The following is a 27,664-nucleotide window of genomic DNA, read 5'->3' as shown; positions in this document are numbered from 1 at the left end:
GTTGTGATCTTAATATATGGAGATGGCCATATATGGAGCGTGTGACGGACTGATTGACACAAGGCGTGAATATGCAGTCGCCTGCAGTCGCAAATATGCAAAAGCTAAACTCATTTTGTATAACTATTGAACATTTTCAAATAATGTCATATATATTTTTTGTACAGATTTGTGACACTTATTAGTATGTGCCTGCCATGCAATGGCAAAACACAGCTTGGATTATACCATTATATTTAAAGGGACATTTCACCGCTGGAAGAAACTGCAGTCACTCAATGTTAATAGTGTTTGTAGTAGATAACAATTTCAAATGTGCACCCTATGGCCAGAAAAAGAATGAAGTCTGTGTGTTTGACTAGGGTTTGACTGGATAGCTGAATTCCTACAATGACCATAATGCTTTTGTGCACTGCCCCTCCTTATGGAGAGGGGGAGGCTGCGTGAAGGTGTGACTTGACTGGAAGTGAGTCACATTTTCATGACAAATTTGGGTCTGAACATGGCATCATGACTAAAATATCTAAACACACATATTATACACATAAAAACCCCAGGAAAGTGTTTTGTGTGTCGTAAACATCATTAAAGGTATATTCAGTGATTTCACTTAATTCAAATATCATCAAATATCATCATGATCGAGCGGGGGCGGGCCTTGGTGTGTGCTGTTGGCCTGTTGCGTGTCCCCCACTGTAGTGCGTGCATGTGCACATCTTGTTACCGGGAGGGACCGGGGGTTTTCCAAATCACCCAAATCACTGAATGCTCATTTAAAATAAGATCTGGTTGCAAAAGGGGTGCAGTGGCCCTTTAATACAAGATAACTTATATATTTGAGGTCGTAGCATTCGTCTCCCTGTTCTTCTATTGAGACATTTAGATCATGTCAAAGGTCACGTCTCAGCTAGACACAGGATCTGATATGAATTTTGGTCCAGATTCAATTCATCCCCTGAGCAAGCAGGCCAGCTCTATTAGATCAATGGTAACATTTCAGCACAACACACAGGAAACTGGGTTCAAATCCGTAGAAGAGGAAAGTTACATATAGTGCTGCTTTAAGTGCATTTATTTATCCTTGCAATGGTTTTACAAAATAGTATATAGTGGACGTGTGAGTTAATTGAAACCAGAATACTCTGACAAACCTGACAATAAAAAGTGATGTAATGAATACAATGTACAATGAATACATGAAATGACACCTTTATTGAATACAATGGGTCATATTGTATGACTTTTTGAATACAATGGGTCATATTTTATGAGTTTTTATGGTGAGTTGTATTGGAGAAGTTATTCAGCAGCCTCCTTTCCCTGTAAAATAGGAGTATGCTATTAGATATTCAACATTTATTTTGTTAAATCTTAGCCATCTTAGACAGCCAGCCAACATAATAAACCTTGATATTGCACATGTATTTACCTTAGAGTCACGACTTTTAGCTCTCATCTTGTTGACCTGGGATTCAGCGATGTCAGCCCGCTCCTCTGCCTCCTCTAGCTCATTCTGAACCTTTCTGCACTTAGACAGGTGAGTGTTGGCTGCTTCCTCCTACAATATGATAGAGATGGTTCAAAGCCTCAATATTTGAAAAGAGCACCTTACAATAGTCCAAGCAAGACAATTTCATAAAAACTGTAAAGTGTGGTTGTGGCTAATGTTCATGTTAGTGTTATTATTTCACAACACTCTGCCCATGGCGAACACAACTAAAGATGTATATTGTCTTACCGCTTCCTCAGCCTGCCTCTTGTAGCCCTTCACCTTCATCTGCAGTTTGTCTACCAGATCCTGAAGCCTGGCAAGATTCTTCTTGTCCTCTTCAGTCTGAAGTGAGAGTGAATTTATGACATTTATAGATCTTTGTATTTGTATTTTGTAGTTCATGCAATCTATTAATTTAGTTAGTGGCATGATGGATATTTAAGTGAACATGATATACAGTACCTGGTATGTCAGCTCCTTCACTCTCCTCTCGTACTTGCGGACACCTTTAATAGCGTCTGCTCCACCTCTCTGTGCATTGTCGACCTCTCCCTCCAGTTCACGCACCTTCACAAAAGGAATTATGCACTATGAAATGACTTATTCTTATTTCATTGACTAAGCTGTGTTGAAGTAAACCACATCTTACCCTAGACTCCAGTTTCTGGAGCTGCTTCTTGCCTCCCTTCATAGCCAGGTTCTCAGCCTCATCCAGACGGTGCTGCAGGTCCTTGACTGTGACCTCCAGGTTCTTCTTCATCCTCTCCAGGTGAGAGCTGGTGTCCTGCTCCTTCTTCAGCTCCTCGGCCATCATAGAAGCCTGGAAAGAAGATCAAATGTACTTCATTGTCCCGCAAGGAAATAATCATGTCACTGCACACTTGACAAACATGGTACATAGATTACATTTATATAAATTCACATCATATCTTGTAATATAACAGGTAATAATAGGGTAATAAACAGATACTAATCGTGGTCATAAGACCAGAGGGAAACAACAACATCATAGGGGGCAAAATCTGTGAAAAACATGGGAATTATTTAAAATTATATTCAAAAAAAGTTAATTCTTTCAGTGCCATTGCTGTAGATGTAGGTCAATTGCGCTTTTATAGTGCATTCGATCGATCGAGCCATAATGCTACTTACGTTAGCCGGTTAGCTAGCTATGTTGTTAGCACAGCACTGGATCGCCCATCTTAGATCGTCGTCGCCATAATAATCCATTCTATCTGTTTATTTCAATCGCCTGTATCTCCTATTCCTTGTCCCAGATGGAATTTTGGTCAAAACAACGTTTCTTTGACGGCACAGAGCCGACGATGTGTAGCTCTCCAGTGCCCCGGTTTGGATTCATATTGTAAACAAGGCCTGTCCAGGCTCCGTTCAGCTTCCTAGGTTAATACTACTTCTGGTAGACTGGAAATGTGGCTTTTCAAAATAAGAGCTCGACTGGAAAAAATGCTGGAGTGAATTAGATCCTAATTTTTCAATAAATGCTAGCGCTGTAAGTGTTAATAATGGAGCTGGGAACTTCTCCTTTGGTCCACCCATTCCTGGGATATGTGAGAATGATCCAGTGAAAAAAATAGCAAAAAAGAAAAAGCAAATCAAAAGCCCATTGTGGGATCACTCTCTCACTAAACACGGGTGAAATTCACCCGAACACTAATGCGAAAGAAAAGTAAAAAAAAAACAGGCATGTGGTCAGGGAAACAAACCTGCCCTCTATGATGTCACTGAGCATCATGTAGGTACAGTACAGAAAGAACTTCTGAACAGAAATAAAATGTATGTCGCCACCTCTGTGTCGACACCTCTGTGTTGCTAACACTTCTGTCACCACCTCTGTGTCGCCAAAGCTTCTGACAAAAAGGAATGTGGGTGTGGAATTCTCTCAATTGTAATAATTAAGCATGCCATAAGGATGTCTAATTGTCCTGGTATATTGGCTAAGAGGCAGAGCTCCTAACTTACATCAGTGATGGCTTTCTTGGCCTTCTCCTCAGCATTCCTTGCTTCTTGAACACTGTCATCCACTTCACCTTGGACCTGGATCAGGTCAGTTTCAAGTTTCTTCTTGGTGTTCACAAGGCTTGTGTTCTAAAATAAAGATTCAGTTTAGCAATGCAAGTATGAATGAGTTGTATGTTAAAAATATGTTGTTGAGTTTTTCCATTGACTTACCTGAGAGTGCAACAGTCCAGCGCGCTCACTGGCATCCACCAGTTCTTGCTCAGCCACTTTGCGGCCTCTCTCTGTCTGTTCCAGAGCCACCCTCAGCTCCTCGATCTCAGCGGCCATTAGGCCGTTCCTACGCTCCACCATAGCAGCTTGCTCTATGCTATCTGCTTGGCCTCTGCTAGCATCATCAAGGTGCACTTGGGCATCCTAAAATAAATCACATTTGAGGTGGTCACGATAAGAGAAACATCAGAATGTGATTTGTTCAAAGCAGTTCCATTGTTTGAAGATCTGTCTAAATATGTTTTGCACCTTAAGCTGTCCCTGAACGTTCCTCAGCTGCTTCTGGGCCTCAGAAGCCTGGCGGTTGGCGTGACTCAGCTGAACCTCCATCTCGTTCAGGTCTCCCTCCATCTTCTTCTTGATTCTAAGGGCATCATTTCTGCTCCTGACCTCAGAGTCCAGAGTGCTCTGCATGGAGTCAACCACCCTCTGGCTGTTCCTCTTGATCTGCTCCATCTCTTCATCCTTCTCTGCCAGCTTCCTGTCCACCTCACCCTTGATCTGGTTGAGCTCCAGCTGGACACGGAGAATCTTGGACTCCTCGTGCTCCAGAGTACCCTGAAATGCAATACAGGATCAAAAGGTTGTAGGACTTTTTTAATATAACATCCATCATTATACTGCTACACTGTTGAATGTAAAACGTATTGAAAGAAAGAAAGAAAATACAGACATCTATAACCTAAAGTTTTAATACCTCCGCTTCCTCCAGGGCTGTCTGGATCTCTGACTTCTCTGTCTCTGTCTGCTTCTTGGACTTCTCCAGCTCATGGATGCTCTTTCCAGTCTCACCGATCTGTTCAGTCAGGTCTGAGATCTCCTCTGCAGTGGATTGAAAGTAATGACTCAGTCAGCAAATATTTTGTATTTGCATTTTAATAAAGTTGTAACCTGATCCACCATTTGATCGGTTGTTGTTTTTGTTTTTTTACTGTTGCTCTTGAAAGAATGATACGAAAACGTACGTTGCAGGTTCTTGTTTTCACGCTTCATGGTCTCCAGTTGGTCCAGAGACTCCTCGTAGGAATTCTTCATCTTAAACAACTCAGTGCTGAGAGAACGAGCCTCTTTCTGAGCTCCCTCCAGTTCTGCCTGTCCCTCTTCAAATTTCTGCTTCCATTCTGCCAGGACCTGCATACAATTTGTAATGATTTGTCATTTACCCCACTTTAAGGACACAATAATTATTTTATAATAATGTACATATGTCAAAGCACCTTATCGAAGTTCCTCTGTTTCTTGTCAAGATTGGCAGCCAAACCATTGGCCCTCTCTACATCAATCATGAGGTCTTCCACTTCACCCTGGAGTCTCTGTTTGGTCTTCTCCAAAGAGGCGCACTTGGAATTCACAGCCTCGATTTGCTCCTCAGCTTCCTGAAGACGCTGGGCAAGCTTCTTCCTGTTGATCAGTTTTCAATGGAATTCGATTATTGTGGCAATATTTTGTATAGTGAGTGGTACCACGGGAAAGATGCGTGATGCATTTTGAGCTTGTACATCTGATAATTCCACTCTTTCTGAAAATGTTGGAAAAAATATGAACATTTTTCAACATTGAAATGATTATCACGATTTTGACGAGTATGCCCATTTTATGCTCAAGCGATTATCTCAGATAATTGCGATTGGGCGACAGGCCTAGTGGTACCTGAAACGGAAACGTTGAAGTCGCCCAACCCTTCTGGCCAAAGCTGCAACTGCAGGCAGGCGGTTTTGCTTGTGCATGTAGCTCGAGCAAAAGAGTGCGCAGCTGCGGTTTAAAACAGAGCGCTCGTTCACGAGTTAGCACTTGTAGAGCGTTCTTCCGGGTGCTTCAAACGCCAGTGAGCAACTTCTGTTTAAATTAATAGTGGGAGCGGGTCTGTCTATCGTAAAAACACTGCTGACTTACTTGGCCTCCTCCAGCTCCTCAGTGCGTTGGACAGCATCAGTCTCATACTTGCTCCTCCACTGACACACCTCAGCGTTGGCCTTGGACATTCCACGCTGCAGCTCTGCCTTCGCCTCCTGCTCCTCCTCAAACTGCTCCCTCAGAAGGTCACAGTCATGGCGAGCTGATTGCACAGCATGAGCAAGGGCATTCTTTGCCTGTCAGAAGAAAATGGAAAAAAACAATGTCAGCTGAATGAAATGACAAAGAATATGAAACTAAAATAGAAAATAATCTGTTCCTCACCTTAACCTCCTCTTCAACAAGTCTTTTCAACTCCTCAATCTGTTGGGTGAAGGCCTGCTTGCCTCTTGTGAGCTGAGAGACCAGAGCTTCTTTCTCCTCCAGTTGACGACCAAACTCACCTAATTAGAAATTTGAATATTCATTTCAAACATTTCAAACATATCATCGGTGGCTGGGATAACTGTTGATCAAAAGCATTATCTCTAATTATGGTCAATTTGTGCAAGTACCATCGACAAACCATGTAGTCAAATGATTTATGATTAAATGAACATTTACCGTTCTCTGTCAACAGTCTTGCTCTCTGAGCGCCGATATCATTGATCTGGCGAACGTTTTCATCACTCTTGGCCTTGATTTCACTAAGTTGGTCCTCAAGGGTGCGGCACATCTTCTCAAGATTTCCCTGGAAACGAACATTATACATGTTCAATCATCTTTTTTTTCAGATAGGTTCATTGCTTTGATTTAAAGCAAAGCCAATCGATATAGTCTATATTTCAGCCCTCCGGTTTATAACTGTATGGTTTCCTTACCCATCACTGGGTTGCTTGGCCATCATTAGCTATGAGGAGAGAACAGCACTGCACTGTTTTTAAAACCTTAAACACTTAACATTTGCCTAATTATCCTAACAGCTTAATAACATTTAGAGTTTGCATACTCGTTCACAAGATTACTTGTATGAAACATTCCCACTGTTAAATCTGAGCTATAAAGACTGCCTTTCAATGCCCCACACATGTGGAACTATCAGTTTTAAAATGTGAGTATTTCATTTCACTTTAGTCACTTTAAACATGTTTGTTTGTCTCAAGAATGATATTATACCATGGCATTCCATCATACCTTTGCCTTAGCAACAGCCTCCATGTTGCTGGACAGGTCATCGATCTCCATCTTGTATTCACTCTTCTCCTTCTCCAGTTTCTGCTTGACTCTCTGGAGGTTGTCGATCTGTTCACCCAGTTCCGCCACGCTGTCGGCCTGTTTCTTACGGAGAGCAGAAGCAGTGGCCTCATGCTGCAGGGTGGACTCTTCAAGGTCACGACGCACCTTCTGGAACTCAGCCTCGCGCTTCTTGTTCATCTCGATCTGAGCGGCGGTGGCACCTCCAGCCTCCTCCAGCCTCTCACTGATCTCTTCAAGTTCCCTGGAGAGATCGGCTCTCTGCTTCTCCACTTTGGCACGAGCGGCACGCTCTGCCTCGATCTCCTCCTCCAGTTCTTCAATACGAGCCTTTCAAATGAATGATGTTAGATTAACATCTGAAAATAACCATTCACACTTACTTATTATTAATGATTTTACAGAAAATAAAAATACCTGGAGTTCTTTGATCTTCTTCTGCAGCTGGGCCCCCAAAGATTGTTCATCCTCAATCTTACTCAGAAGCTGGCTTACTTCAAAGTCCTTCCTGTTGAATACAGTCAATAGTCATATTTTAGCATCATTCTGCAGGTGGTTCCACTCCATGACATTTCATATTGTTGGTGCACATTACTTCTTTATCTTCTCGTCAGATTGCTGCTTGTCATTTTCCAGGTCCATGATGGATTCCTGGGCCAGTTTCAGATCACCCTCAAGCTTTCTCTTGGCTCTCTCCAGGTCCATGCGGAGCTTCTTCTCTTGCTCCAGAGAACCCTCCAACTGCACAACAATATATTGTTGTTGTTAATCAGTAAAACAATAAACATATAATATTAAAGATGGAGTGCCGTGATATTTGTATCTTTTCCAGTTTTCTTTGTACACTTTTTTGAAAAAAAATTGTCCACCTCATATAATGATAATACCTGATGATTATGTTTTAGGGTGGAAAAAAATCACGACACTCCATCTTTAAATTCAAAACATCTGATTCCCTTTGGTAAACTCACATCGTCAACTTGCTGCTCCAGCTTGGTCTTGGCCTTGGTCAGAGTGTTGACTTTGTCCTCCTCTGCCTGCAGGTCATCCAGGGTTTGCTGATGGGCCTCTTGGAGGGCTTTTTTCTCCTTGGTCAGCTTAGCGACGCTCTCATCCTGAGACGCCATCTCCTCAGTCAGGTTCTTCACCTGATAGAAGCAAAACATAATGTGTTGTCATAGAATGGCTCAAATTCAATCAGTGCTTTTCAAAGTGGATTCCAGGGACTCTCAGGGTTCCTTTAGGGGAGGGGGGTTCTGAATTGACCCTTACAAGTCTGTAACTAGAGTGTATGATCTTGAGTATAATCTATACCTTGTTTTCAGTGGCGTGTTTCTCCTTCTCCACTTTGGCCAAGGTGAGCTCCAGGTCATCAATGTCCTTCTTGAGCTCAGAGCATTCATCCTCCAGCTTTCTCTTCTTGGCAGTCAGTTCTGCATTGATCTCCTCCTCGTCCTCCAGTCTCTCGGTCGTCTCTTTGAGCTTTGCCTCCAACTGGATCTTACTTTTAATAAGACCTTCACATCTCTCCTCAGCATCATTCAGAGCCTCGTCTCCCTAGTTGTCAATGGAAATGAATTTGAAGAATGTCAAATTGGGTCAGGCCCTTGTACTGAACAGCCGTTCGACCACCAGGCATTCTCTGCCATGGTCTGCAATGTATACCATGGCAGAGAATGCCTGGTGGTCGACTCTACTTATACATTCTACTTTAGATAAAAGATTTAAAGGGCAATATCACTTTGGTAGAGGTTTGGGTTGTGTATTTACCTTGTCATGATGTTATCCAAATGTGGACAAGAAATCAAAAAGAATTGCTCTAGTAATTAGAAATTGATAATTCTAAATATTCTCCTCATTGACTTACATTGTACACTGAAACAGCTCACAAAGTCACTGAAGGAGGAGAGGACACTGGAGCAGCACAGCCATTTAGAGCCTTTTAATAGGTACTAGTATACAGAACGACTAACGTTTCGACCTAAGCTCTCAAAGTCACTCTTTTAGTACGTAAACAAACAAACAAAGTTGATTCAGACAATATAGAGCATTACCAAACCCAGTTCTGTTAGTTTTTTTTTAATAAAATGTAAAATTCCTGTTGATTTTGCCATTTTTATACGAAGAAAACCCGGACTGGATCCGTGGATCCAGATCTAGATCTTCAAATAGTAAATTCAACAGGAAGTTAACATTATTATTAAAAACAAAAACAGTACTGGGTTTGGTGATGCTCATATTGTCTGAATCAATTTTGTTTGTGTTCATTTAAAAGAGTGACTTTGAGAGCTCTTTCAGCGTACAATGTAAGTCAACGAGGAGAATATTTTGAATTATCAATTTCTAATCAATGGAGCAATTATTTTTGATTTCTTGTCCACCTTTGGAGTTACATCATGGCAACGTAACTATACAACTCAAACCTAAAAAAAGTGGTCTTGCCTTTTAAGATGATAAACAATATGAAATATTAGCAAAAAGTGTAGCTACTTACTGATGCCGATGCCGATGCAAGGTTATTCTTCTCCTGGATCGCAGCTATCAATTTCTCTTCCAGTGTCTTCTTCAAGGCCTGGAGAGTGGCCAGGTCAGTCTTCATCTTTTCATAGTTCTCCTTCATGTCATTCAGCTCCTTCTCAGTCTCAGCACTCTGCAAGAGAGGCTTGATCTTGTAGTAGACCATCATCCATGGCCAATGTTTCACATTGACGAATGAGCGCATGTTGAACTGGATGGTGTAAATGGCCTCTCTGTGGACAACAGTGGATCATGATTGAAATGCAGATTGAGGGTTTCCATGTAATACGCCTGCTGTTATTATATAATTGTGTCATTATAGTTGTACTATTGTTGTTGTTATTATTGCTGTTGGTATTATTGTTGGTATTATTATTATTGTTGTTAACTGCCGTTAAATGCAGGATGACCCCCCATCCTATAGCCTGATTCTGCTCGAGGTTTCTTCTGCTGTTTATTAAGGAGATTTTTCCTTGCCACCATCATCAAAAGCTTGCTCTGCAATTTTTGCTATTTTATTATAGTGATTTGACACTTTATTTCTTTTATTGAATAGATGTTTTCAAAGTACCTCCTAGCCATCATCTTGACAAACTCCCTCCTCATGAGGTAAGCTCGTGCGAGTGCCTGAGTCATGCCGACCAGAGCAGCCAGCTTTTCATCTCGCATCTCTTCAAGGACACCCAGCAGACCAGCTTTGAAGAACACCTGAATACAATGTCACAAACACTGTAACTAAACAACCATAAAATCTATTTTTAGTCCTCTGTCCATAATGTTAAACCAGATTGGGAGTGTGTTTACCTTGGTGTGTCCGAACCTGTACTCATCAACAGGTACGTCAATGGACCCAAGCAGCTTCTCAGATGCCTTCTTGTTGTCCATGAACGCGCCTTCGGGACATGCGCTGGCGTTCAGTACTTTGTATCTGCAGAAGTTCATGGTCATTTTGCGTGCCTCCCGTTAATACGTTTGGAACTAAAAGCTGCTGGAAAAAGGAATTGATACCTCTGCTTGAAGTCAGCATAGGGGATTCTGCTTGGGAAGCCCTTTCTACAAATTCTGATGCCCTCCAGCACACCATTACACCTCAGCTGGTGGATGACCAGGAAGTTCTCCATCAGTCCTGTAAATATGTTGCTTCATTATAATTACAACAAAATAGTTACGCACTGGCCAAAGTTGCATTTAATGAGTCAAAACGAGTCAACCAAAATACAAACATACAAAATAATGTCATCTGCATAGGGAGATCTTATATTTTAAGTGTATTCTGTGTTGTACCCATATATGTCAGCATTTGCTATAATTGTCTGGGCAAAGGGCCCTAGAGCTAAAGCAAATTGTGAGGACAGTGTCTGGTTAGTCAGTCTCATAGCTGCAGTGGGGTTGCTGTACAATAGCCTAATCCATGTAATGAACCTATCTCCAATGTAAAAGAATTCCATCACTGAGAACAAGTACGAATATTCCACCTGGTCGAAAGCCTTTTCCGCATCCTGGCTTAGTACTACAATACAAGCCAAGGTCTTCCTTGGGGCCACTAGGAGATAATTGATAAGGCGTCAAATGTTTCTTTTCTGTTTACCTGGACACTTGGACTCGTTGGGAATCAGGCAACGCACAAAGTGAGGATGTGTGCTCCTCAAGTTGGTCATCAGCAACTGCAAGTTTGCCTATTGAGACATAAAGGTTTATAATGAGTCAAAAGTAATAGAATGTTGTACTTTTTCTTCCACTATAATTATTTGAACTCTTTAGATACTACTTACTTTGCAGATTTAGATTGTTTTTAAAAACATACTTTAACGACGTAAACCCTATTTTAAACTTTAATTCCAACATTTAAAGACTATTTCTTACATGGATATAATGTTGATAATAATAACGCTTCATTCTTACAGGGATATATGTTGATAATAATGAAAAGATATTCTTACCCTGAAAGCACTAGACACAGTCTGCATGGAACCACCCTTCTTCTTGCCTCCCTTCTTGGTATTATCTGTTTATATTAGAATCATGAGTTATCATTAGTTATATAGAATGAAAATGCTTCCCTTCTTGTCAGATTCTGAATGTTTATAGTATTGATATAACAATACCTTCAGGCTCAGGTGGGGGATAGAACACATTATATTATATTATTGTCCTATATTAATTTGCTGATGTCCCGCCCCTTCTGTGTTCCTATTGGCTCTGGGGTACAGCCATAACTCCAGTTCCCAATATGCTAAATGCTCCAAACCAATTGTAATAAACATACCTTCAGGCTCAGGTAGGGGATATAACATACAGAGCAGCTTCACTGTAGACTTCTGGTACAGCTGCACCACAGAGTCGTTGAGAGGATCCTTGTTCTTCTCTAGCCATCCTGTGATGCTGTTGATTGATTGATGGATTGATTGAATACTTTATTAACACTTTTTTAACAAAAGCCAATCGCTTGTTTCCATTGGAGTCCTCCATACTCAATTAATCGAAAACTGTAGTCCACAGTTCCGGTTATATTATATATAATGTATAATTATATATACAGTACATATAGGCATACTATAGGGTTCTGTTCACCTGTAGTCCACAGTTCCAGCATAGTGGACCAGGGAGAAGTGAGCCTCACCCTTGCCTTTACCAGGCTTGGGTTTTTCAAAGGCCTTGTTCTTCCCCAGATGCAGGTCAATCAACTTCTCTGCAAAACTTTTGTCTGTAGCTTTTGGGAACATGCACTGCTCTTCAAGGCTGGAGAAGATGCCCAAGGGCTTTGGGAAGGAGACACAAGAGACAAATCAACAAAAGCTTAGTGCCAATGACAAAAAATACATGTGTGTGTGTGTGTATACATTATGTCCATTAAAGCACAAAATAATTGTATACCTTCAATGAACGCAATGCTGACACCTAAGTCCATAGCAATACATAATATTATAATACGCTATACTAATAATAATTCTATACCTTCTCAATCAGCTCAATGCAACAGTGTATGTATTTCATTCTCAATCAGCTCAATTGCAGACAGCCAAGTCCATGTACAGTACCTACCTTCTCAATGAGCTCAATGCAGATAGCCAAGTCCATGCCGAAGTCAACGAGATCCCAGGGAATTCCCTCTTTCATGTATTCTTCTTGTTCCAGAACAAACATGGTGTGGTTGAAAAACTGTTGCAGTTTCTCATTGGTGAAGTTGATGCACAGCTGCTCCAGGGTGTTGAACTGTGAGAGGAAATATCATTAGCCCAATCTCTTGTAAATGTGTAACTGTGACAAAAATATTTAGTCTCCCACTTAAAACAAGTCCATGCTTACATCAAAGATTTCAAAACCAGCGATGTCCAGCACACCAATGTAGTAGTTTCTCGGCTGCTTGGTGTCCAGCATCTCGTTGATCCTAATGACCATCCACAAGAACAGCTTCTCATAGATGGACTTGGCCAAGGCACTGACTGAGTTCATTGTCTAAGGAAATAGGAACATTATAGTGAGTTACACAATTTAAGCAATTTTAGCCTTTGCATAAGCCTGCAAGGTTTTCAAGGCTAGGCCAAGTGCTACGGGCTAGGGTGGAGTCTGAAGAGGTGAATCTTCAGATTACGGTGGAAGATTCGGAGTTTGTCTGCAGATCTAACTGCAATGGAAAGTTTATTCCACAAGTTTCCGAGTGCTTTAGGGAAGGTTGACAGCTTCCCTGTGTTAGCTGATCTGAGTGAGCGCTGAGCGGGATGGGTTTTAGGGTTGGATACACAATAGAGGGTATGCGCATGCATAAAGTGAATGGCAAATTCACAAATACAACTTCCCTATTTGGATGTATGGGCTGTCAAGGCCAGAAAGTTGTTTGTTGCCACTCAGTAGACATTCCCGCATAACTTCCGGGTTTGATGATTATGTCACGCGCATACCCTCTATACACAAGGTCATGGTGTAGTCATATATATATATATATATATATATATATATATATATATATATATGTGACTAAATTTGATTGAGGGACTGCCATTGGATTTTTTAAAATTTCAAATCGTTTTTTGTGAAAGCAGTGAATCATAGCTTCAAATTGACATATTGGTTGTTCAGTTTGACCCACCAGTTTTGGAGATATGGCTTATAGAGTAATGTCTTGCAGAAAACAGCGAGTTGAGAAAACAGGCTTGAAAGGTTCACTTCTGTGGTCTAACATTACACCTAGCTACATGTTTGGGCATTTATTTCATATTTACATGTCGATTTCAGCTCTGAAACTTATTTCAGACATGCTCTAGTATGTGAAGAGTATGCCTGTGCTATTAACTCATTTTGAAGAAAAAAAAAGAAAAAAAGTTTTTCTCCTCTGGTGAAAAGCTGGAATTTGCGCGATGGCAGTCTCTCAGTCAAATCTGGTCACATATATATATATATATTAAATTATTTGTTTTTTGCTTTTTCCCTTTATTGATAGATACAAGTGAAGATGGACAGGAAAGAGGGAGAGAGAGACTGGGAAAAACATGCACCAAACGTCGTCATGAACGGGACTCAAACACACAACCCACTACGGGTAGAGCCTATATATGTGGCATGCGCCTGTCCTGGACCACTAGGCCAGCAGGCGCCAAACATATCAGTAGAGGTACTTGGAACTGCACATGTTTCTGCAGTGTGCTGTTGTTTTTGTAGCAAAAATGCAGGGCAAAGGTTTTTCCTTGGCCTCTAGGGAGTGTGCATTCAAAGTTTTAAGCAAATCGGTGCAGTTACCTGTAAAAATGCCAATCGGCCTTTTATAGTGCCACCATGAGGCTGATTTGAAATTTTTCAAGTGGCATTACTTCCTCGGCTGTGTGGGAATATGCGTGCAACATTTCACAGAAATTGCACACTGCGTTCATATGCATTTTGTTCAGTTTAATGGATATAGAGATACTGTGTACCGGTTTGCATGATGTTTGGACAAAATCTGTAGGACTAGGAGTGATATCAAAACGTGTTTTGCAAAAATCGACCACCTGGTGGCGCGCCGATTACGCCGATCTGAAAGATTTGGGGCAGAGGTTCTGTTCTGGGATCCACCGATCCAGGTCAGGACAGTCTGGACACAACTTATAAGGTGTGTATGAAATCAGAACATGGAAATAATGTAACTTTACTCACCTGTGGCACAGTTTGTCCTTTAGTGACAAATTCATTTCCCACTTTAACTCTGGGGTAGCAGTATGCCTTAAGCATTTCCGCTGAGTTCAGACCCAACAGGTAGCAGATCTTGTCAGCCACTGAAATGATCATAGAATTTGCAATTTACGATTCAGGCATTTAGCAGACGCTTAATCCAGAGTGCGATTTTAGCAAGGTAAACACAATTGGTAATACATTGAATGCACACAGCTAGTAATCTAGGACCATATAGGTAAACCAAATAACCTTCAGTATAAACAGTATAATATAAATAAATAATGACAATATATTGAAAATATATTTAGCTTAGTTCTTTTGAAATATAAATAAATACAAGACATCACATTTTTTGTTGAAGATGCAATTTACCCTCCGTGCCGTCTGGCTCCGCCTGTTCCTCACGCTGCTTCTGTTTGAAGGTCAACGTTCCATGATGCATCACTGATCCGGTGAACTTGTAGATGCACGCTTTCTCCTCAACATTGAAGCCCAGGATGCCAATAGCATCCTGAAAATTGAGATTAAGCATTATATTAGCAATCCAGTTTAAATAGGATTATTTTGGGAGGTCATGGCCTGAAAACCACTGCTTTACAAAATGTATTTTGCAGAGCAACTGACTGCAATGCACAGTGAGTATTAGAAATGTAAAATAATGTCCATTTACATCTGTAGCCTCCAACTCGACTTTGTCATCAATGCTGGCCACAGTGATCTGACCCATGCTGATCAACGGGAAGTCGTATGGGTTGTTGGTGATGAGACAACTTTCTGAGAAGGGATTACAAAAAGTGTGAACATGTGTTTCTATTCATTAGTGTGGTTCAACCAGACTAGTAATAGTAACACTTTATTTTTTTACTTCTTTCTAGAGTAACCCTAAACTTTGCTTCACTACTTATCCCACAGTTTTGATGGCACGCACTTGACCAGCTTCATCGGGAATCGTGTGCTTGTATTTTGCTAAGAGAAATGTTGTATAGTTTAATTGATATTAATGTATTCGTGCATTACATTTCCCCATTGACATGAATCGGAAAATTCGAAAAGTCACGTTCAAGTATTTTTTCCATAAGGGCTATAGTTACAAAACTAGGAGAGGAGGTTCATAATAATTATTAAAATGAATTAACTTATAATTATATTGGTCGGCTATATTGTGGCGCTATAACAGCCCACTTTATGTTTTGGCTTATAACTCTTGAACCGTAGGTCGTAACATTTTTCCCTGGATTCCGTGGGTCATGACGCATCTCCCCATATAGTGCGTATCGTGCGGCCGTAATCATCGTCCAAAGTTAATGGGAGGGGACTATTTTACAAAAAAACGTCCAATCCATTCCAAATTTGAATCACATGTCACGGGTGGTTTAATCAACCCAGAGCAAAAAGCAATTCCATTTTCATCCACAGGGGGTGCCGCAAAAAAAAAAAAAAAAAAAACATTTGTTGCAGACATTTTATTTTTTGGGGGGAAAAATCCCCTCCAAATTACTTCCACATGATCACAGGGGTGACTTGACATTGTAATTGGCTAGAATAATTAGTGGGAGGGGCCTATGTAACCGATTGCGGCAACCACACTTTGCAATTTTTCAAAATTGCGACTTTTCAGTATAATTCCATTTACCAATAATCCCAGGTATGTGGTCGGTCATCATCTGGAAGAAGATATGGTAACCTCTCTCTAGAGGAAGCTGGTAGGTCACTCTAGACTTCTCCAGCAGATCTATATGGGTTGTACAACATAATTAATAATAATAATAATAATAGTAATAATAATAATAATAATAATCTATATGGGTTGTACAACATAATTAATAATAATAATAATAATAATAATAATAATAATAATAATAATAATAATAATAATAATAATAATAATAATAATAATAATAATCATCTATATGGGTTGTACATAAGTCAAAATGTAATCCTCAAATTAACAAATATATAATTTCTCATCTCTGAACTTCATACTTACATGTCTCAATATCAGCACTGGCCAATTTACCCGCATTGTTGAAATGGATTCTGATGAATTTACCCTGTTTGATATAGCACAATTAGTTGCATCCGTCTACATTGTGGAATTATTGCAGGTTTACTCATAAAATGTCATTATTTTACACTTACAAAGCGAGAGGAGTTGTCATTCCTCACAGTCTTGGCATTACCATAGGCCTCCAGCAAGGGATTGGCTGCAATAATCTGATCCTCCAGTGACCCCTAGAATGTTTTAGACATCGCCCAATTTAAAATTTGGTCTGAATTCTTTTACATTGAATTGCTATATTTCATAAAAATGCTTTATGTTCCAAAACATTTTTGTTAAAGTTAAAAACATATACATATACAGTACCTTAATTTTACCACTATCGGCCGCCGATTTCTCTCCACTAGCAGTCGCTGCTGTTGCAAAGTACTGGATGACACGCTTGGTGTTCACAGTCTTCCCAGCACCGGATTCTCCACTGGTTATAAAAGCATACATTCAGAGAAATGTACTTAGTGAATTTGTGTACAATGTTCTTTTTTTAATGCCTAGTAGATGATGGAAACTTACGTGATCAGGACAGACTGGTTTTCTTTATCTGTAAAATGTAAAGCACATATTTTTTTAGTCATGGATATACAGCACAAACTCATTATGTATTTGTTTACATTGTCCTGACTAGTACGTACCCATCAGCATGAACTGAAAGGCGTTGTCAGAGACAGAGTAGATGTGGGGTGGAGCCTCAATACGCTTCTTGCCTCTGTAGGCATTTACAACCTCCTGGTCATACACTGGGAGCCACTTGTAGGGGTTCACAGTTGCACAGAACAAGCCAGAGTAGGTCTGAAGGGGAGAAGAGAGAGAACATTAACATTGAACATAACTTCAGAACCATGAGTTGTTTGCATTTGTTTTTCTACGGTTTTTCATTTGATGATATAATTTGTACTCTGTGTTTGTGTTTTTCTTTCTTTGACAGGTGAAATAATGTACTGCTCAACATGTAGAAAAGCTTACATAGATCATCCATGCTGCATAACGCTCTTTGAGGTTATACAGGACAGTGGCTTCAGTGAGGTGGGTCATCATGGCCATGTCCTCAATCTTGTCATACTTGGGAGGGTTCATAGGGGTGACATCCGCCTCAGGGACAGTTCTTTTCTAAAAAAGAAAAAGCACAACTTCAGAATGTAATGTGATTACAGTTGTACTGTGCCACTATTTGATTTTAGATACACCTACATCTTTCTTGTCCAGCGTTTCCACGATGACTTTGTCACCTTCCTTGCCTATAATCTTACACTTGAGGTATAGCTCTGCCTTATCCACCACATATGATGCAGTTTTGGCATCAAAGGGCGCACTTTGAGCTTCCATTCTCTCCTTCTCTGGCTTACGGAGATAAATGGCGGCCTTGCCGTACTGCTTCATCTCTTCGTCCGTACTCATGGTGGCGGCTTTCTGTATTTGAGGAGAGGAGAAGCAAGCACTCAGTCGAGTAGTTCACAGTATAAGAATATCGGGTAGTCTATAGAAAGGAATTCCAGCATTAACTTTTTATCCATTTAGGATTCCTTATTTATTAAAGGTTTACCCCCATAAGCAGCAACAAACGGATGTTTCAGCCCCAGGGCTAGGCATAAGCGGTATAAGCGGTCGCTTAGGGCCACAACCACTGAGGGGGCCACATCACAGGGAGAAGATTTCTTTATTTTTTTTAATGTATCCCCTATCCCATACATGGGCTACTGGCGGCCTGAGGGCCACATGTGGCCCCCACCTTCACTTAATGCAGCCCGCAGGTTAATATCAACTGGCAGCCTGGGGGCCACATGTGGCCCCCACCTTCACTTAATGCGGTCCGCAGGTTAATATCAACTGTAGGCTACAGTTGAGGGATGTTTATACCATCCCTCTACATTGGGGACACGGTTTATAGCATCCCTCTACACTGGGGGCGCTGTTTATACCATCCCTCTACACTGGGGGTGCTGTTTATACCAACCCTCCCCACTGGGGACGCTGTTTATACCAGTCAGTCTGTCATACCATCCCTCCCCACTGGGGACGCTGTTTATACCAGTCTCTCTGTCATACCATCCCTCCCCACTGGGGGGCACTGTTTATACCAGTCAGTCTGTCATACCATCCCTCCCCACTGGGGGCACTGTTTATACCAGTCAGTCTGTCATACCATCCCTCCCCACTGGGGGCGCTGTTTATACCAGTCTCTCTGTCATACCATCCCTCCCCACTGGGGGCACTGTTTATACCAGTCAGTCTGTCATACCATCCCTCCCCACTGGGGGCGCTGTTTATACCATCCCTCTACACTGGGGGTGCTGTTTATACCATCCCTCCCCACTGGGGACGCTGTTTATACCAGTCTCTCTGTCATACCATCCCTCCCCACTGGGGGCACTGTTTATACCAGTCAGTCTGTCATACCATCCCTCCCCACTGGGGGCACTGTTTATACCAGTCTGTCATACCATCCCTCCCCACTGGGGGCGCTGTTTATACCAGTCTGTCATACCATCCCTCTACACCGGGGGCGCTGTTTATACCAGTCAGTCTGTCATACCATCCCTCCCCACTGGGGGCACTGTTTATACCAGTCAGTCTGTCATACCATCCCTCCCCACTGGGGGCACTGTTTATACCAGTCAGTCTGTCATACCATCCCTCCACACTGGGCCCCCACATGTGGCCCCCACCTTCACCTAATGCGGCCCGCAGGTTAATATCAACTGGCGGCCTGAGGGCCACATGTGGCCCCCACCTTCACCTAATGCGGCCCGCAGGTTAATATCAACTGGCGGCCTGAGGGCCACATGTGGCCCCCACCTTCACCTAATGCGGCCCGCAGGTTAATATCAACTGGCGGCCTGATCTAGCCTCTTAATTTTGATCTCAAAGTGCACCAGATTGAAGCATTTTCATGGCAAATTTACACATTTTTCTGGACCCGGGGGTCAGGGGGGGCGCATAATATTATGTTGCTTAGGGCCACTAAATGCCCAGAACCGGCACTGTTCAGCCCATAGGCCTTCCTCTACTTATTTTGTATTTTATTTGTAGGAAGGCCTACCGGCCAAAACATACATTTGTTGCTGCTACTGGGTGTGAACCTTTAATATACAAAGAACAAATGGAATAAAAGTGTGTGCTGGTATGCCTTTCTAGACAGACAATAGATGTTTTTGCTGACTTGACATCTGAGCAGATCATTGTAGGACTATGCTAGGTTTAATGTCAAAATTATGAACACTCACTTTTCCCCTCTACCAGTAGCAGTGAAATCTTGAGTGCAGTACAAGTCCTAAGTGTGGGGGGAAAAAAACATAATTTTGAGTTGAATGATTTAGTATTATATGAATCTTATATTGTTCATTCTTGCCGCACAGCACTTCATGAGAGACATTTTTAAATTACTCATTAGTTCCACATCTGAAAAGAGTGATCCATTCCATCCAATATTATCACTGCATGCAATGAAATGAAATGATGCTTGCCCATTCAGTTCTTTTCATTTGTTTGTTTGTTTGTTTGTTTGTTATTTTTCTTGTTTTTTTGTTTTGTTTTGTACTGAGGCAATGCTAGACTTTTTTTCTCCGTTTCTAATACACTTTAATTCCATTGTATGAATTAAGGTTACATTCAGAGGTGCATGGGTATACACTAGCCAAACTGTACTCAAGTAAAATAATTGTTGTAATAATAATAATAATAATAATAATAATAACTCCAGTAGCTGACATTACATGCAATGTAAATTATTATTTAAGTACTAATATAAACTAAATATAAAATAATTAATAAAAGCAAATTCCAATCTGGCCTAAACCACAATTACAAATAAAAGACTATACAGTCAATCATTTAAATCTGTACAGTACATTGTAACATCAATTATGCTGTCCACTATGTGGACTATGCTGTCCACTAAGTGGATCATGTTTGTAGCTATTTGGTATGTAAGGAGTCATACGACTGGTTTTATATGACTAGGATTAGCTAACATCTCTAAAACATTTATATGACTATGCATAGCTTAGATATCTAACTAATGTGATATCTAAGCTATGCATAGTCATATAAATGACTATTAAGGACTATTAAAGACAGATGAAGTCTCACTCACCAAATGAAACGCTGAACACCTCTGCAGTGGGTCCGTGTGTCACCCGCCTCAGCAGGCTTATATGAGTTGCTAATTGCATGCTATGCAGAAAGTAAAAGTAGGAATGGCCTTTAATGGTGTTTCCTTCTTGTTGATATTGCAATAGCATGTCCTTATGGTCAAACCATTCCCATGATACTGGATAGTGCATCTTGTGCATCAGATTTATGAGTCAACTTTATAGCCATGCCAGTGGCTATGATATTCTGTAAATATAGCTTAATTGGCAGGGTGGTGGGGTGCCTGGTTTGGTATAATCATCACAGCATGACTTGTCAGATACATTATATTCAGTGAGGGAAGTAACTACGTAATTGTGTTGAAAATTGGAAATACTACACTTAAGTAAAAGTGGGCTACATCAAAATTGTCCATTACTTGAGTAAATGTACTTAGTTAACTTTACACCATTGGTATTTCCATTGTATGCTTCACACTTCCACTGCACTTAATCTCAGGAGGAAACTTAAGCTTTAGTTACCTTTTGGGGGGGTTTGATGTTATTTTTGTTTTTTAGCCAGGGTCATAGTTCAGATGGTTCAGATGTCAGACGTCTTAATGGCACTGGCTTCAATGTAGGAAACAGTGAACACTGACACTTGATCACTCAACCTCCAGCCCATAAAAAGTTGTCTCAACTAACGTCATTTTTATTCCTTGTGCTCATTCAGCATCACATTTCACCATAAATACATTCGTTAACGATAAGACACTGTTTAATTGCAAACGCAGCTTCTGTCACAAAGCTGATACAGTCCAAGTTTGTTGTCACAGCTTTCCTATATAAAATCAAGCAGATACAAAGTAGCCTAAACCCAAATCTAGTGTGTTTAATGAATAGACCAGTGGTTCTCAAACTGTGGGTTGGGAGCCCAAAGGGGGTCCCCAAATGATTACTGGGGGATTTGCTTACTGTGCAACATTGTTTTTCTCACTCAACAGTAGTTAAGTATATGCAGGGTATCTGCACATTTTTAAAGTGACAATTTAAGGTCTTTAAAGTATCAAAAGTAATAAACAAACTATATTATAAAAATAAAACCATTGGTCAAATAGTCAAATATTACCTAAGAAAGAGGGACATTTTTTGTTGATCGGCTATTTTCACAATATATCTGTGAAACCGAGAGCTGAGCAGCAGTGGTGTACAGTAAGTACATTTAATTTGTTATTGTACTTAAAGGGCCACTTGACCCCTTTTGCAACCAGATCTTAATGATGATTAGTACACAAGAAACACTTTCCTGGGGTTTTTATGTGTGTACTATGTGTTTTTAGATATCATTAGATGTCATGACACCATGTTCATGACCAAAATTGGTCATGAAAATGTGGTCTCACTTCCTTCCTGGACTACAAGTCACACTTCCAAACAGCCTCCCCCCGAGGGGCAGTGCACCAAAGCATTATGGTCGTAGGAATTCAGCAATCCAGTCGAACCCTAGTCAAACACACTCATTATTTTTCTTACCATATGGGTGTACATTTCAAATTGTGCTACTGTTATCTACTATAAATGCTATTAACATTGAGTGACTGCAGTTTCTTCCAGTGGTGAAATGTCCCTTTAAAGATGGAGCGCTCTGATTCCCTGCTCAAATAAGTGTTAAAATTCAGTTTTTATGTGGCCACACCCACCAGTTCATCAGAAAGAAACCAGAAATACACACGGAAGACATATTTGAATATTAAAACCACACCTGGGTTCTATTTGAGTGATTTGAACTCCATAGACACAAAACAGAAAAAGTACAGCACTCCTTTTATTTATTTTTAGTATTTCCAATTTGTGAGCTTGTATATCTGCTATTTTCCAAGGATTTTAATACATTTGAAATTGTGTGAAATGGACCTTCTGAATAAATAGTAGCCTACTTTTACTTTTGGTACTTTTCTACTTCTACTCAAGTACATTTTGAATATCGAAATTGTACTTGTAAACAGACTATTTCTACAATAGGGTATTGATTATTCATTCCATCACTGATAGGCATTATAGTAGATAGATTACATCTAGATCTGAGTCACTGAGCAACTCTACATGAAACATTATGAAGTATCATGCAGTGGTGTAAAGTAACTACAGTATACTGCGTATAGTTACTAGAGTACATTTAGAGTACATTAAGTACTGTAAAACATTTGAGGGATTTCTTTTTTGACTTTAGTATTATGCATTTTCAACCCTTTCACTTCTGCTTCACTACATCTCTGAGGCAAATATTGTACTTTTACTCCACAACAATAATTTGACAACTTTAGTTTGAATATTTGGATTATTATTACATATAACATTCACATACATTCACAACTTCATCCCTATACTTTGGCTATTTGAAAATGGACGTACAACCCGTCGACACATTGTGAACTCATTGTAGATCTGCACCAGTCACCAGAACCAAGGTTGTGTGTTTCAGGGAAGCTAACAGAGTTTCTAATGGCTTTGACGTTTCAATGGGTTGTTATATACAGTGGAAAGAAAATGTGTGTGATGTCATTATTTTCAAATATTATTACACACTATGGTCTTTGCTAGAGAAGACATAGGAGGAATGACCATGTGTTTGTGGACCCTCACATTGCAAAAGTAGTATCCAAGTAGCCATTACATCTATTAATAAAGCACATAAAGTGTAAATGATACAACATTCATCCCATACTTGGTATGGAGTGAAGGAGGTGAACTTGCTACGTGGTATCCAAGTGGCTAGTGATAAATTTAATTACTGCTGACAGCATAAAATAATCTGTATAACTGGGAGGGTGGCAGGGTGCTGGGTTTCTTCACTTGGTGTCACTATATCTTGTCAAATACATTATTTGGAATAGGTTAATATTCAGTGGTGGATCATTTTGGTGCCAAAAGCCTACTTATACATATACTCTGTATATAGGCATGTCAGGCTGGGACAAAATGTAGGCCCTGGTCCCGGAATGTGATCCCATAATAGAGTGTCTCACATAATGTTATTTTCATCCCCTATACTCATCACATTTGATTTCAGCATTACATTTCACCGTCAAATGATGAATTAACAGACTATTTAATGTATTGTAAACAGACTATTTATATGTATTGTAAACAGACTATCCTTTCTGATACAGTCCAAGATTGTCACAACTTGCCTATACTATAATATAGTATATCTTTGCTGTCGGGCAGAAACCATATACGGGCATATACTATACAGGTATAGTATATGCATAACCTCTGACTGTACTACCTGTACTGTTAATAAGTGTTAATAGAGATTGGACATTGTTATTGACATCTACTTGCTTCTATAGGAGTTCACATAAATGTGTCCTGTATATTATGTGTGTATGTGATATTGCATTATGTCATAATGCTGTGTGCAAATTGTCATTGTGTTTTTATCTTTCTCAAAAGGGGTGAGAAGTTCATCAGAATAACCTCCACAGAGAGTGGTGTGGAATGGTCTGTGAATTGCTACCGAAGTCTGTACGACATTGAAATGAATGGCTGGGGCAGTCTGCTCTCTAGTTTACATAATTCTATATAAACTACAAGATCTACAAAATCACGCCCACAATTGAGACAGCACTGCCACTTCTGGTCCGGGAGAACGGTGTACTGCAGTTTCATCTGTATAGTTAGCCTACTTTTACAATAATCCGAAATGAACTGAAGACTAGATTGAATCGGGGGGAAAATAATAAAAATAATAATAATACTAGAAAAAAAGAAATCGCTGCAAGCAGAGATAAGGCAGGACCAAGCAGGAAGGCAATAAGCAATAAGAATAATATGCACAATAAGCCATAGAAACATGAAAGACCACGGAATTTTGACAGGGTCGGTTTTTATAGTGGGGGGCAGGGTTCTTGAAGACTCATACACTAAGTTGGCGGTGGCCGGATTTGAACCCATGAGCTCTACCTACCGAGCCAACTGGACACAATCAGTTCTTCCATTGTTAACAGTAAAATCATTCAGTGTTTTTGTAGCAAGTTGCGCAAGGATAACTAATGATAAAGGTGGGTATAAAGATAAATGAATTGACTGCGTATAAACCAGAACATGTACCAGATTCGGACGAGGAGCTCAATGAAAACCAATGACATGAGAGTCGGAAACAGGGATTAAAGGTTAATTGAAAAATTATTATTAAACACGCAGAAAATAAACAGCTTTGAACATTCATGAAAAACAACAAACAAATGGGGGCCCCTTTAAGTTGGTGACTTAACTTGAAAATTCCCAGTTCAGTTCCTATTCAGTTCTAAAGGGAAATCAGTCTCTTTCTCCAAAAGAACCAGATTACCACATTTGTGGGGGGAAGGGGGGTTCAGAATTCCGGGTCGGCTCGCCAGGTCTGGGTACCTTCCGGTACCAGTCCAGAACCATCCATGGAACAGAATCCTTTCAGGACACAAAAAACCTGACCTGAAAGGCGAGGTGTCCAAATGAGTATTTGTTTCAAAATCACTGTTGTATAACATCAAATAAACTATCAATGCATGAGAAAAGAGTTTGATTTGATCAGGATCGACCTCTTTAATCATGATTTCCATTAAACAATCTGGTTCTAGCATGCATGCATTAATTGTCTTAGAAAATAAAATACAAAAGTGTATTTCATAATATGCAGTCTTATTCGGGTGCAGTACTTAGTTTAGACTAGTCATTATTGGTTAGACTGTCCTACAACTACAACCTATCTCAAACCCTCACCCTAAACCTAACCCCCCACGGGGAAGCACACCTAAACCTAATCTTAACCCATGTCTAACCAATGACTAGTCTAAACTAAGTATGCACCCCGTCTTATTCAAACAAAAGTGTTATAAATTCATAAATCAAATGCTTTCAAGTGAGAACTCAAATACTTTCAATACAAACTCAAATCAAATAACTCAAAAACAGTGAATCAGTTGATCCAATGATGAAGACACCAAGCCTAAAATTACTCACAGATGAGTAACAAAGGGGTAACAAAGGGCTAGCACAGGAGTGTAGAAGAATCACCAAGAGGAATCAGAAGCTGCTGCCATGCTGGCAAACATTTCGGCCATCTTGGAATGGAGGTGGGAGTGTGAAGTGCCATAGATATTAAAAAATAGATGCCTCATTGGCTGCTGCAGTTCGTTGGAGCGATGTGTGTTGACGGGAGGGCGGAAGAATTTACACTGGCGCCGGAAGAGTGGACAGCACACTACGTCACGCTGCCACTCAAGTGACTACTGGCCAATCACAGTGCATCTTTTCCGGGACTTATCAGACCCGAACATGCGCTCTGTGACGCATGCTCATGCTTCCGCGGGGCTTCGCAAGGAATCTCGGGAATTTTTTGCCCTCCCTTGAGCACATACGCTCCAGAGCCAAAAGGGGCGTCTACCTTTATATGTCTATGGGAAGCTTTGAGAAGGAAGAGAAGTGGTCACGTGACTGGGCTGCGCCATGACACTTTCATGGACACTTTCATGGGAGCCAAACTCACACCGGAAGTGCAATGAATACATGGCCTAATGACCTCATTTTCAATCTGGTTTTAGACCCGGCCACAGTACGGAAACAGCACTCCTAAAAGTTTTTAACAACCTCATTTTAACAGTTTACTCCGGTAGCCCTGCCATTTTAGTTTTGCTGGACCTCTCCGCTGCCTTCGATACGGTCGACCACCGAATCCTGCTTGCACGGCTGGAACAGCAGGTTGGCATCTCCGGGACGGCCTTAGCCTGGTTCAGGTCTTACCTGACCGATAGGACCTTCTCCGTCCAGCTGGGTGAAGTTTCCTCACCCGCTGCCCCTCTCACGTGTGGGGTCCCCCAGGGCTCTATTTTGGTACTGTATTTATTATATATACTGCCCCTCGGACCCATCCTCTCCAAACACACCATCTCCTTCCACTGTTATGCTGACAACTTCCAAATTTACATGCCACTTACATCCGCCAGCAATAATTTATTTGACCCCTTAATTAACTTCATAGATGACATAAAAACCTGGATGGACGCAAATTTCTTACATCTCAATGACAAAACCGAAATCATCATCTTCGGACAACACCCCACCCCTTTTGTTAACAACCTCGGCCACCTTACATCCACCATCCATACCAGTGCAAAAAATCTTGGCGTTATTTTCGACAACCACCTCAATTTCGACAAACAGATCAGCTCTGTTGTTAAAACAAGTTTTTACCACCTACGTTTACTCGCCAAGATCAAACCCTACCTCCCCCCTAAACAATTCGAAACAGTCATCCATTCATTCATCTCCTCAAGGCTAGACTACTGTAATGCACTATATTATGGTATCCCCCAATCCTCTCTCAGACGACTACAATTAGTCCAAAATGCTGCTGCCCGCCTCCTCACTGGTACCAAAAAGTTTGACCACATCACACCCATTTTAACCTCACTCCACTGGCTCCCCATTAAACAGAGAATTGATTTTAAGATCCTCCTATTTACCTTTAAATCTCTCAACGGCCTTAATCGATCTTAATATATGGAGATGGCCATATATGGAGCATGTGACGGACTGATTGACACGAGGCGTGACTAACGAATGACTAATGAAATTAAGGTTTTCATAGTAAACTGTGACCTGCAGATATGCAAATATTTTGTATAACTATTGAACATTTTCAAATAATGTCATATATATCTTTTTTTTGTACAGATTTGTGACACTTAATAGTATGTGCCTGCCATGCAATGGCAAAACACAGCTTGGATTATACCATTATATTTAAAGGGTAATTTCACCGCTGGAAGAAACTGCAGTCACTCAATGTTAATAGTGTTTGTAGTAGATAACAATTTCAAATGTGCACCCTATAGCCAGAAAAAGAATGAAGTCTGTGTGTTTGACTAGGGTTTGACTGGATAGCTGAATTCCTACAATGACCATAATGCTTTTGTGCACTGCCCCTCCTTGTGGAGAGGGGGAGGCTGCGTGAAGGTGTGACTTGACTTCCAAGAAGGAAGTGAGTCACATTTTCATGACAAATTTGAG

The 27,664-nt window shown here is 40.6% G+C and overlaps 1 protein-coding gene across 1 annotated transcript; it reads right to left on the bottom strand.

The window, feature by feature from the left end:
- Window positions 1-1,284: 1,284 nt before the first annotated feature.
- LOC306932828 (myosin heavy chain, fast skeletal muscle-like) lies at window positions 1,285-20,737 on the bottom strand. The gene is made up of 42 exons (XM_079514767.1): window positions 20,638-20,737; window positions 19,769-19,815; window positions 17,736-17,954; window positions 17,511-17,654; window positions 17,180-17,336; window positions 17,061-17,088; window positions 16,857-16,968; window positions 16,631-16,723; window positions 16,479-16,542; window positions 16,125-16,223; window positions 15,162-15,265; window positions 14,864-15,002; window positions 14,474-14,592; window positions 12,653-12,802; window positions 12,389-12,559; window positions 11,918-12,105; window positions 11,613-11,728; window positions 11,287-11,351; window positions 10,935-11,022; window positions 10,355-10,472; window positions 10,151-10,274; window positions 9,918-10,054; window positions 9,324-9,579; window positions 8,144-8,386; window positions 7,801-7,977; window positions 7,425-7,570; window positions 7,247-7,337; window positions 6,770-7,159; window positions 6,200-6,326; window positions 5,921-6,039; window positions 5,636-5,832; window positions 4,960-5,143; window positions 4,708-4,873; window positions 4,440-4,564; window positions 3,992-4,300; window positions 3,683-3,886; window positions 3,473-3,598; window positions 2,142-2,312; window positions 1,955-2,059; window positions 1,739-1,834; window positions 1,430-1,558; window positions 1,285-1,320 (listed from the first exon to the last, which is right to left on the bottom strand). Exons 3-42 carry the CDS (start codon window positions 17,940-17,942, stop codon window positions 1,300-1,302), a joined length of 5,805 nt encoding a protein of 1,934 aa, XP_079370893.1. The 5' UTR covers window positions 17,943-17,954; window positions 19,769-19,815; window positions 20,638-20,737; the 3' UTR covers window positions 1,285-1,299.
- Window positions 20,738-27,664: the final 6,927 nt, after the last annotated feature.

The sequence above is a fragment of the Electrona antarctica genome (assembly GCF_951216825.1).
Source record: "Electrona antarctica genome assembly, chromosome: 11".
Taxonomy (NCBI): Eukaryota; Metazoa; Chordata; class Actinopteri; order Myctophiformes; family Myctophidae; genus Electrona; species Electrona antarctica.
The sequence above is the reverse complement of the archived record's forward strand: the minus strand, read 5'-3'. Positions and strand labels throughout refer to the sequence as shown.

Coding starts and splice junctions, on each gene's coding strand:
- LOC306932828 (XM_079514767.1), bottom strand. CDS start 17,942: ATGAGTACGGACGAAGAGATGAAGCAGTACGGCAAGGCCGCCATTTAT. Junction 14,593..14,863: donor GGAGCCAGACGGCACGGAGG/GTAAATTGCATC, acceptor TGATCATTTCAG/TGGCTGACAAGATCTGCTAC. Junction 1,321..1,429: donor CTAAAAGTCGTGACTCTAAG/GTAAATACATGT, acceptor CCTATTTTACAG/GGAAAGGAGGCTGCTGAATA.